Source organism: Brachyhypopomus gauderio, chromosome 3 (genome assembly GCF_052324685.1).
Source record: "Brachyhypopomus gauderio isolate BG-103 chromosome 3, BGAUD_0.2, whole genome shotgun sequence".
In the NCBI taxonomy this organism is placed as follows: Eukaryota; Metazoa; Chordata; class Actinopteri; order Gymnotiformes; family Hypopomidae; genus Brachyhypopomus; species Brachyhypopomus gauderio.
In genome coordinates, this window is record NC_135213.1 from 21,657,951 (window position 1) to 21,669,737 (window position 11,787).

Sequence of the window (11,787 nt, forward strand, 5' to 3'; positions counted from 1 at the left end):
GCAGGGTATGGGCACCATCTGGCACGCCTGAGATGCGTAAGCATGTGTGTGTAATCACTGGGTAGGTATGGGTGAAGCAATGTGTATATGAAACCTATAGGTAGGCCATTGCATGTGTGTGCATGTGTAAGAAAGATGTAGGGGTAATTCAGGAAATTCTAGTATAGCGCCACCTAGTGGTGCAATTCCCGTCATACTTGAGCATGTCTTAGAGAGTGTGTAGATGAACATAATATGTGAGTTTCATGTTGATTGGCATATGATAAGCTTGTGAAATGTGAACTGAAAGCTGATTGGTCGATAGCGGCGGCCATATTGGACATATGATGGTGCAGGTCAAGGACCTGTGTCATAGGTGCATATAGATGATGCGTACCAAGTTTGGAGTTATTTGGCCAATCGGTGTGGGCAGGAGAGTTTTTTGGCCGTTATAGCGCCACCTAGGTGTGCATGTCTGCCAAAATGTATGTACCGGTCTAGACACCTAATAGGTACATGTGTGTGAAATTTGGAGTGAATACATGAAAGTATGCCTGAGATACAGCAGAATATGTGGATTTTTGGCGAAGAAATTTTCTACGCTTGACTTGTGATGCATGTGGCCACGCCCATGTGCAGAAATGTGCACTTTGGCTCCATAACAATTAAAGTTCAGACTCTTGTGAGCGCCTGGATACCACATATGTGCATGTATGTGAAAAATCCAGGGACTAGTACGCGCTCAAAAATGTGTGCAAATTTGCATATTATGCAAATTAGCTCGACATGTAAGGGGCGGAGCATATGGCTTCAATGGAACTTTTTTTAGATGAGCACATGCCTGATCAGGTGAAGTTTACATTTTGTCTCTAGGACATACGGTTTAGGAGAAACACCAGTTTAAACTTTTTCATGTGTTTTTGTGCGCTATAGCGCCACCTATGGTCGGATCGGGCTGGCGTGTTGCGCCTGAGTAGCGGAGAGGAGTACTACAAGTTGGCCAAAGGAGAAGTCTGTAGGTCTTACGGTTTAGGCTGCACAACGAGTTTTAAGGCAGAAAAAAAATTGGCATATGAAAAGCTTGTGAAAGGTGTACTGAAAGCTTATTGGTCGATAGCGGCGGCCATATTGGACATATGATGGTGCAGGTCAAGGACCTGTGTCATAGGTGCATATAGATGATGCGTACCAAGTTTGGAGTTATTTGGCCAATCGGTGTGGGCAGGAGAGTTTTTTGGCCGTTATAGCGCCACCTAGATGTGCATGTCTGCCAAAATGCATGTGCAGGTCTAGACACCCAGTAGGTACATGTGTGTGAAATTTGGTATGAATACGTGAAAGAATGCCTGAGATATAGCAGAATATGTGGATTTTTGGCGAAGGAATTTTCTACGCTTGACTTGTGATGCATGTGGCCACGCCCATGTGCAGAAATGTGCACTTTGGCTCCATAACAATTAAAGTTCAGACTCTTCTGAGCGCCTGGATATCACATATGTGCATGTATGTGAAAAATCCAGGGACTAGTACGCGCTCAAAAATGTGTGCAAATTTGCATATTATGCAAATTAGCTCGACATGTAAGGGGCGGAGCATATGGCTTCAATGGAACTTTTTTTAGATGAGCACATGCCTGATCAGATGAAGTTTACATTTTGTCTCTAGGACATACGGTTTAGGAGAAACACCAGTTTAAACTTTTTCATGCGTTTTTGTGCGCTATAGCGCCACCTAGGGTCGTATCGGGCTGGCGTGTTGCGCCTGAGTAGCGGAGAGGAGTACTACAAGTTGGCCAAAGGAGAAGTCTGTAGGTCTTACGGTTTAGGCTGCACAACGCGTTTTAGCGGAGAAAAAGAATAATAATAATAATAATAATAAATATAGCCGCAAGCGGCAATTACGGGGTCCAAGCTGAGGTTTGGCAAGATTTGCGCACCCACTGGTACATTATGTAAAGGTATTTGAAATGTATATGAAAGTATATGAAGCATGTTCGTGAATGAAGTGCCTGCTAAAAAAACAGAATCTAAATTGCAGCTTTTTAAACTTATGGTGGTGTGCTGCCCGACGCGGGATTCGAACCGCCATTGTCCACATGCATTGTGGCTGGGAGCACCTTGCTCTACCCATTGAGCTAATGGGCCTGACCCGATTACAGGCTCAACTCTAGCTCTTTTGAGGAAAAGAATGACCTTTGCATCAGCATGCATGTTCAGCATGGAAAATGAAAATATTCACAGTACAACCATTTGTGGTGGTTTGTACCAAGTTTGGAGTTATTTGGGCAATCGGTGTGGGCAGGAGAGTTTTTTGGCCATTATAGCGCCACCTAGGTGTGCATGTCTGCCAAAATGTATGTGCAGGTCTAGACACCCAATAGGTACATGTGTGTGAAATTTGGAGTGAATACGTGAAAGCATGCCTGAGATACAGCAGAATATGTGGATTTTTGGCGAAGAATTTTTTTACCTTTGACTTGTGAGGCATGTAGCCACGCCCATGTGTGGAAATGTGCACTTTTGCTCTGCTAGAATCAAAGTTCAGACTCTTCTGAACATTTTGATACCACATATGTGCATGTATGTGAAAAATCCAGGGACTAGTTTGCGCTCAAAAATGTGTGTGTATTTGCATATTATGCAAATTAGCTCGAAATGGAAGGGGCGGAGCTAATGGCTTCAAATTTATTTTTTGTAGAATGGAAGATGACTGATCAGATGCAATTGGAATTTTTTGTTTATGACATACGGTGTAGGCGTGACAATTTTTTGCGCTCTATAGCGCCACCTATGGGCGGATCGAGCTGGCGTGTTGCGCCTGAGTAGCAGAGAGGAGTACTACAAGTTGGCCAAAGGAGAAGTCTGTAGGTGTTACGGATTAGGCTGCACGATGCATTTTAGCGGACTGAAAGCTGATTGGTCGATAGCGGCGGCCATATTGGACATATGATGGTGCAGGTCAAGGACCTGTGCCGTAGGTGCATATAGATGATGCGTACCAAGTTTGGAGTTATTTGGCCAATCGGTGTGGGCAGGAGAGTTTTTTGGCCGTTATAGCGCCACCTAGGTGTGCATGTCTGCCAAAATGTATGTGCAGGTCTAGACACCCAATAGGTGCATGTATGTGAAATTTGGTGTGAATACGTGAAAGCATGCCTGAGATATAGCAGAATATGTGTATTTTTGGCGAAGGATTTTTTGACCTTTGACTTGTGAGGTATGTGGCCACGCCCATGTGCAGAAATGTGCACTTTTGCTCTGCTAGAATCAAAGTTCAGACTCTTGTGAGCGCCTGGATACCACATATGTGCATGTATGTGAAAAATCCAGGGACTAGTTCGCGCTCAAAAATGTGTGCGTATTTGCATGTTATGCAAATTAGCTCGACATGTAAGGGGCGGAGCATATGGCTTCAATGGAACTTTTTTTAGATGAGCACATGCCTGATCAGATGAAGTTTACATTTTGTCTCTAGGACATACGGTTTAGGAGAAACACCTGTTTAAACTTTTTCATGCGTTTGTGTGCGCTATAGCGCCACCTATGGTCGGATCGGGCTGGCGTGTTGCGCCTGAGTAGCGGAGAGGAGTACTACAAGTTGGCCAAAGGAGAAGTCTGTAGGTCTTACGGTTTAGGCTGCACAACGCGTTTTAGCGGAGAAAAAGAATAATAATAATAATAATAATAATAATAATAATAATAATAATAATAATCGGAACAAATACAATAGGGTTCCAGCACCACTGGTGCTTGGACCCCTAATAATAATAATAATCGGAACAAATACAATAGGGTTCCAGCACCTTCAGTGCTTGGACCCCTAATAATCGGAACAATTACAATAGGGTTCCAGCACCTTCAGTGCTTGGACCCCTAAAAAGAAAGAAAAATCCGAGCAATTACAATAGGTTTCCCACACTATGTGTGTGAACCCTAACTAGCTCAGGGGCCATATATGTAGGTGGGTTTGTTAGTCTGTCAACCATAGTGAAAAGCACTTTGCTATTGTTAACATTATTGTTAATAATGCTAGAGAAGAAGGATTGTCTAGCTTTACACATTATTATATTGTAATCACGCAGCCTATCTTTGAAAATCTCTTTATGTACTTGAAGGTTGGTTTTACGCCATCTGCGCTCAGCCTTTCTGCATTCTCTTTTTTGGTGCTGAACTGAAGGATCATTTCTCCATGGAGCTTTCTGCTTACATTGCATGGTTTTAACTCTAACTGGTGCAATCTGATCCAAGATACTGGCAGTTTTTGAGTTGAAACTATTCAGCAGAGTATCAACAGAGCCTGATAGTTGGCAAGGTGCAGAGCACACTTTGGTAACAAAAAGTGCAGCAGTCCTGTCATTTATCTGTCTTTTCTTTAACCTAACCTGCCTGGCATTGCTATGGATTGAAATCCACATTTCAAAAAATACACAGTAGTGATCAGACAATGCAACATCCTTAACACAGGCTGAAATGTTAAGACCCTTTGAGATAACCACATCCAAAGTGTGACCATGGCAATGCGTGCTTCCAGTCACATGCTGAGAAAGTTCAAAAGATTCAAGTACATCATAGAATTCTTTGGCATAACTATCATTGGGATTATCAATATGAATGTTAAAATCACCAGCAATGACAAAATGATCAAATCTAGTAGAAATAAAAGATAACATATCTATGAAATCATCAATAAAATTAGCATTGTACCTAGGAGGCCTGTAGACAGTGACTAGTAATATTCTTTGTACCCCTTTTAAAATTGCACTCAAATATTCAAAAGATGTGAAATCACCAAGTGACAACTGCTTGCACTGGAAAGTATCATTAAACAACATTGCTACACCTCCACCTTTCTTGCCATTGCGAGAAACATTAAAAAAGTTAAAGTTTGGTGGAGCCGACTCAGTTAGCACAATATCAGCACTATATGAATTTAACCATGTCTCTGTTAAAAGCATGAAATCAAGCCCATAAGATGTAGTTAAATCATTAATTAGATAAGACTTATTTGCAATAGATCTGATATTTAGTAGAGCTAACTTAATAACCTGTGCATTTTGTTTCAGAGACTGTGAGATACTTCCAACATACTGTAGGTTGGATGTATTCACAGTATCTGACCTAAACTCCTTGTTCTTTCTGCTTCTGATAAGAACTGGAATGGGAGAGATAATTGGGACACAGGGTCCATGCTTGTTTTGAAAATATGTACCGCTGATATCAACACTGTAGCAGCACGGACCCAAAAGATATCAATTTTCCTTTGCGGTGGTGCAGGGTGGGTGGAGCTCCTGCTGGTGATGAGCTCGTGAGCGGAGCTGTCTATTTGGTGGATTATGAGCTTGTTTTTTACTTTGAGGTTGTGGGGGAGATTTGTTCAATAGTTCATCCATTTGGCTGAGCTTAGTTTTAGAACTACACACGACAGTAAGCATTACCTACAATTCCCAAATTACTTTAACAATAATATGTTAATATTTATAGTGTTTTTGACCACATTACCCACCTGAAACAGGATAAAAACGGATGGGACACAGGAACTGTATTTGATAACTGCAGATGCTTCTCAGCTCTGAGAGGCGGAGCTAATCGCTGCAGCTACCAGCTCGCCCCAAGCCCCAGCTCCGCCCCTGTCTGTCATAACAGCAGCTCAGAGGACCCAAATTTTGCTAGCAGAAGTCCATAACAATTTCTCAATAAAATAAAATATCCCAATAAAACACATACCACAAATGTGACAACAATTTGAGGGTGTCACATATACACACGCCCAAAAGGGAGGGGCCGGGTTCCTCAACGTGACAGACGCCCCCTCCAAGGGCACTACCCGTCCCGGGGTGCCAACAGGACCGAGTGCCCTGAACCCACGACGATGGGCGGATCCGACGCGCTCAGTCCTGCGTCTGGGAGGTGACTGTCCTTGGCGAAGGAGGGGCCGGGGTCCTCAACGTGACACCAGAGCAATAGACTACTCCAAGACTTTGGGTACTTTTGATGACATGTAAAAAGGAGAAAAAATTATTATGTATATTATGTATATAATATTTATGTATTCCTAGATTAGGTTATTTCTAGATGATGATGCCCAGAAATATTGAATGAGAATGACTAAACTAAGAGAATATATTTGTTTTTGATCAAGAAAATTATGTCACTTTGAGGTACATGGAATGGGTGCATTTCAGGTGTAAGATCTTGTTATAATGTAATAATTACTATTCATTTCAAATAATGTTGTTTATTAAAACAATGATACAATTAATTCTGTATAAATGTGTATAAGTTGGATACATGGACGAAATTTTGATTTCGTGGGGGGACACATGGCTTGAGAACTGGGGTGCGGGGGGATGGGGGGGGGTGTCGAACGTTGACGCGGAGGGGGGTGGGTGGGTGTTCAGCGTGAGAACTCGGAGCGGTCGTTTTCTGCGTGGTCCTAGCGCTTGATTCGTCGCTATTTAAATATTTATTTTTAACCGTAAAAACGGCAGGGGACCAAACCCGGCTTTTGAACAGTCCCCCCCCCCTTGCTTTCACAAAAGTCTTGCTTTCACAAAAGGATGTTTGTAACGTGGCTGAAGCAGCAGGAGGCGCTGTAGGTGTTTACAGTCTTTATTGTTCATGTCTTTATTGTCCGTAGCAATCACGTATAGACAGAACGCCTAACAAAGCAAAGGCGCAGAAGCGCAGTTTAAACTACTCAAAAATACGAACGGTGAACTCGAGGGTGACTGGAACAGGAATATGCAGCATTGGACGACGGGACCTGTAGGAATTTATGTGTCTGGGATTAGTGACAGGTGTGCTGCATTCAATGCTCGGGTGATTGTGACTGAGGGAGTGGTGTTGTGGAGGTGTGTCGGGAAGTGGGCATCTCCCCTGAGCCCTGGTCCGGTCTGCCGTAACAATGTATTTAGTGAAATTTGACATTTTATGGTACTTTCCATCATTGCTCATTATTGCCACATGGCAGAGGTGGGACCAAGTCAGTGTTTTGCAAGTCTCAAGTAAGTCCAAGTCTTTATCCTCAAGTCCCGAGTCAAGTCTCAAGCAAAGACAGTCAACTCAAGTCAAGTCTCGAGTCAAGACAAGCAACCGTCAAGTCAAGTCCCAAGTCTGAAACTTGGAATTTCAAGTCCTTTCGAGTCTTTTTTTTTTTTACAGGCACCAACGCTTTACGAATGCTACGCTGATGCGTTTCTTTACTCATTTTGTTGGTGTCCGCCAGCCAGATCATTTACATTTTATCTTCTCTTAATTACATAAATGTACTTAAACAAGAATGTTTCGTTACATCATTTTACACGAAAATAGCAAGCTTCATCATAAGCAAGATGCTGTCATTACGAATGGTTATTCTAAACATTTGGATAAAATGTTTAAATATAGACTAATAAAAGGTTAGGGTTATTTTTTCATTGTTTTCTGTTATTGTGGGGTCACGGTGTAGGCTACTATTGTTACCTGGAGATTCAGTGGGGTCACATATTCTGATGGCTGCCGTCAGAATTGGTGACCCCAGTTAAAAAGGCTCACATGTACATCCCATTCATGATTTCTTTGTTGGCTGCAATGGTGAGGGGATGGTAAATCTTGTTTAAGTACATTTATGTAATTAAGAGACGATAAATGTAAATATAAACATCTGTCATATTTTGGCTCGTGGACACCAACAAAACGAGTAAAGAAAGTGCATCAGCGTAGTTTACGTAGCATTCGTAAAGCGTTTGTGCCTCTGAACAGAAACTGTGAAATAGCGCCCCCTGTGGTCACAAAACTCGACGGTCACAGAATCTGGTGTAACGCCGGTCTGCGTCAGAAGGACGGAAATGAAATTAATGGGGCGCACTTTATAAATATTAATATGCGTTTTAAAATTTAGATTTGGGGTAAAAAAAATCAAGTCTTTGCAAGTAAACAGGTTCAAGTCCAATTCAAGTCCCAAGTTATTGGTGTAAAAGTCCAAGTCAAGTCTAAGTCTCTGAATATTTTTTCAAGTCAAGTCAAAAGTCTTAATATTAATGACTCGAGTCTGACTCGAGTCCAAGTCATGTGACTCGAGTCCCCACCTCTGCCACATGGTAACAATTTACTACCCCCATTAGATAGAAAAATATTTACATTATTAAACGTGTTTTAAATAATAATGTAAATAATAATAAAGTTATAATTCATGTAATAGAGGTTTAATTTTTACAGGTTAATCATTTTAATTTTCATGAACGTTGTAGCAACGACTCTTGTTTTAATACTCCCTGTAACATCTGGCCCCGCCCCCACCTGTCAGTTATGTCCTTGTTTTTGCGTTCCATGTGCTTTTGTTATTGTTTCAGTTGTCAGGCCTCCATGTTTGTAACTCCGCCCTTCATTATTGGTTTCGGGCAATATATGTATGTTTGCCATTTCGTTATGGTTAATAGAACAGGAGGAGAATCTTATTACGTCTATATTCAATAAGGCACTCTGTCAGATGACCACCAAAATAAACCTATTACGTGAAAGAGCCTACCAAACCCGAGATATGATCTTATTATGTGAATTTGCACATAAACCATATACATTGATTCATACGTTACCACATCAATTCTTATATAAGAAAAAAATTAACTATAATTTAACCAGGCTTCCATATACAGTTCTTACTGTAAAATTACTTTTAGAACTTGAAAACAAACACAAAAAACGCATAGGATCATTCCTTCCTATGGGCCATCGAGAGAAGAATCTGTCAGTGGGCGGGCAGGTCAGTGACATAAGTATAGTACGTGACAGTGCTCGATTATAACAAACATACCTTAAAAACAAATCATGGTGGAGTGGACGCAAGAGGAGCGCGCCATCATAAAGGATATTTTCAGTAAACTTAATTATGAAGACGTCGGACCCAAATCCCTGTGCAGGTAGGTTAGAATTTGTAAACCGCCACAATAAACGAAAGCTTTGATATATTAGTCGACGTGTTTCTTTGAAGAGCAGCCGAAAGACTAGCGTGACAAATCATTGTTTTCCTACACGTAGGGTTTTAGTTGTTTACCCCTGGACTCAACGGTACTTTGCAAGTTTTGGACACCTGTACAGCCCAGAAGTAATAATGGCAAACAAGAGGATCGAGAAACATGGAGTTGTCGTGTTTAGAGGTCTGGAAATTGCCGTAAATAACATGGATGACATAAAGAAAACGTACGCTGAACTGAGCAAACTGCACTGTGAGAAACTTCACGTGGATCCTGATAATTTTCAGGTATGAACATTAGTCCCAAAGGATGAAGGGTAACGTTTGTTGGATGTTTTATCTAAAGACATCCTACACGCATCCTACATGCACTGATCTTGATCCCCATCTGCTTACAGCTGCTGGCTGACTGCATCACCATAGTGATTGCGACCAAGTTTCGCTCCGTCTTCACACCCGAGAAGCAGGCTGCATGGAACAAGTTTCTATCCGTCGTCGTGTCCGCTCTGAGCAGGCAGTATTTCTAAGCCTTTTTAAATACAGAAACACGCGAATAAAGATATTTTACAGTAATTTCATGTGTGTTAGGCTAATCATTTCATATAGCAAGACGATATGCTTTATATGATTGGGTCATGGAGACATGCATTAGTCAATTAGATAAGACAGCCGATGTATACAATGAGCATAGGGAAATTCTAAATGCACCAATACCAATATTTCATTTAAATCAGCATTGCTTATACTATTAAAATTAGCATTGCTATTGTATTTTATTTATAGATATGTATTTATATGCAGATGTATATTATATCTATACCATATACCCATATTTAAATATTGCTGCTGCTACATTTTTGCACTTCTATATTCAGTATCCCTGCTTTTACACTTCTATATTTCTATATTTGTAGACATTTATTACGTATTTGTTTAATCCTGTGATGCCATCTGTCACATTCTTTAAATTTTCAATCTAATCTGGGTTGCTGAAAAATCTATCGATATATTTTTATATCTAGATTCTGTTATACAATCAATAACCTCTGCTCTGTATATTCCGTATAAGCCAAAATGCAACGAAATTTCGTTCTGCGTACACTTGTGTATGACGAATGACAATAAAGATAGTCTAAGTCTAATTCTTGTCAAAACGTAGAGACATAATAAAACTAATACAAATACACGCACTCCACTGTATCAGTTTTGAGGCACCGAATTCTAGTCTTTATGTCGAAAAACGTGACAACTTACCCCTAGGCCATGTAGGCTATCCCACATGCCCTCAAAACGCAAACATTGTACAATTACTCAGATGTTACGTCTCTCATGGTATTTAGGCTAATACAATTCCTGATTTGCGGACGTAATTTAAGGTAAAAAATGTACTGGATGCACTTTTAAAACATGATTGTCATCAAGATGTAACAATATAATTTTATAAAGAACAAGGAAAATAACACAGCTAAACGCTTTTATTACAAAAATAATTTTGTAATAATCTATTTACAACACACCCAGTTTCCTCTAAAGTTCGTTTCGGGACAGAAACTGAGATGCTTGGGGGGGGGGGGGGGGGGGGGTTACTCCTGTTGATGAACTCTGCCTCGTGAAAATTCCTCATCTGAACTTCTCCGCTAGCACTGCGGCAAATGCCGAAAGGTACTTGTCTGTTGCTGCGTGTTCAGCAGGGCCGAAATCTTCACCCAAATAGCAAGCTATTGTCACCAGCATACAGTGATTGAAAATCTGTGGAATGATTCAGTATTCTCGTTATTTCGTTTGCATTATTCCCATATGGATTTTCAAAAGAGAAATAACTAAATATTCGTTAAGGCAACCATTATATCAATGATCTATGGCTTATTTATGAAATAAAGAGAACCGTAAAATTAACCTTGAAGTTGGTTGGATGTATTCTCAGTTGGTAGGCATGAAATCTGCTGAGGTATCCCAAATCCTCAGTAAAAAGTGGCGTGCTTATGTTCCTTGTCCCTTCTGCTAAGGCCAAAACGATCTTCTTCCCGTGTGAACGTAACTGTTGTGAACGTGGACTGAGGTCTAGGTGCACGAAGTACGTCTTTGTTTTAGGAAACGCCGTAATCATTCTGTGAAGCAGAGAGACACAAGTGGTCAGAAAGACAGAAAAAGACATCTTGTGCGCGTAACCTTCCTATCTCTTCCAGGCTTGCGTAATTACGCAAGAACTCGCGCCACGTTTGCAAACAGTATTTTTAAATGTTGCACTATATGCAACAATGCAAGCAAACGTATAAGCAGGCATGTATCATTTATCAGAAACAAAATACTGCATATTTTATTAAACAATATAGCTATTTCAAGCAAAATAAAGAAGCACATCATACCATTTGGACTAACCTTATCTTAGTGTTTTCTCATTTAAAACACTTAGCTCCCTGTGCCAAGCTTTCTAATGTGATTTGTCATGTGTAAACATATCTTTCTCTGATGATTTTAAAACTGGCGGTTTTAGAGCAAGGCAGGCATACCTTAAAAGTGCTTCAGACCCAATATCTTCTGCCACTAGTGAAAGTTTGTCCCAGAGCTCTATAAGCAGTTCTTTCTCGCGTTTTGAAAGCATCATAAACCGTGGAGATCCTGTGACGATGTAACTTGTGTTTAAACTAAGTGACTAAAAAGGGTGTTATTAAACATTCTGACAGCACCTCCAAATGAAAAATATTCTAGCTACATTTACATTTACCACACACTACACTGAAAATAAGTTATGTAAGCAGAATACTCGGTGGCGGTGGTAGCTCTGTTCCTTCCATGGATGCTTTCAAACGTCAGGGGAATTGCGCTTTACCACGTGACTATGGTAATCCTACGCAGTTT

At 40.7% G+C, this 11,787-nt stretch overlaps 2 protein-coding genes across 2 annotated transcripts; one reads left to right on the forward strand and one right to left on the reverse strand.

The window, feature by feature from the left end:
* The first annotated feature begins 8,699 nt into the window (after nt 1-8,699).
* On the forward strand, nt 8,700-9,501 carry LOC143510694 (hemoglobin subunit beta-2-like). Its single transcript, XM_077000312.1, has 3 exons — nt 8,700-8,875; nt 8,994-9,216; nt 9,327-9,501. The coding sequence occupies exons 1-3, from the start codon at nt 8,784-8,786 to the stop codon at nt 9,453-9,455; spliced, it is 444 nt and encodes a 147-aa protein (XP_076856427.1). The 5' UTR covers nt 8,700-8,783; the 3' UTR covers nt 9,456-9,501.
* Nucleotides 9,502-10,515: 1,014 nt separating this feature from the next.
* Nucleotides 10,516-11,753, reverse strand: hbae4 (hemoglobin alpha embryonic-4). The gene is made up of 3 exons (XM_077000313.1): nt 11,439-11,753; nt 10,826-11,036; nt 10,516-10,677 (listed from the first exon to the last, which is right to left on the reverse strand). Exons 1-3 carry the CDS (start codon nt 11,531-11,533, stop codon nt 10,549-10,551), a joined length of 435 nt encoding a protein of 144 aa, XP_076856428.1. The 5' UTR covers nt 11,534-11,753; the 3' UTR covers nt 10,516-10,548.
* Nucleotides 11,754-11,787: the final 34 nt, after the last annotated feature.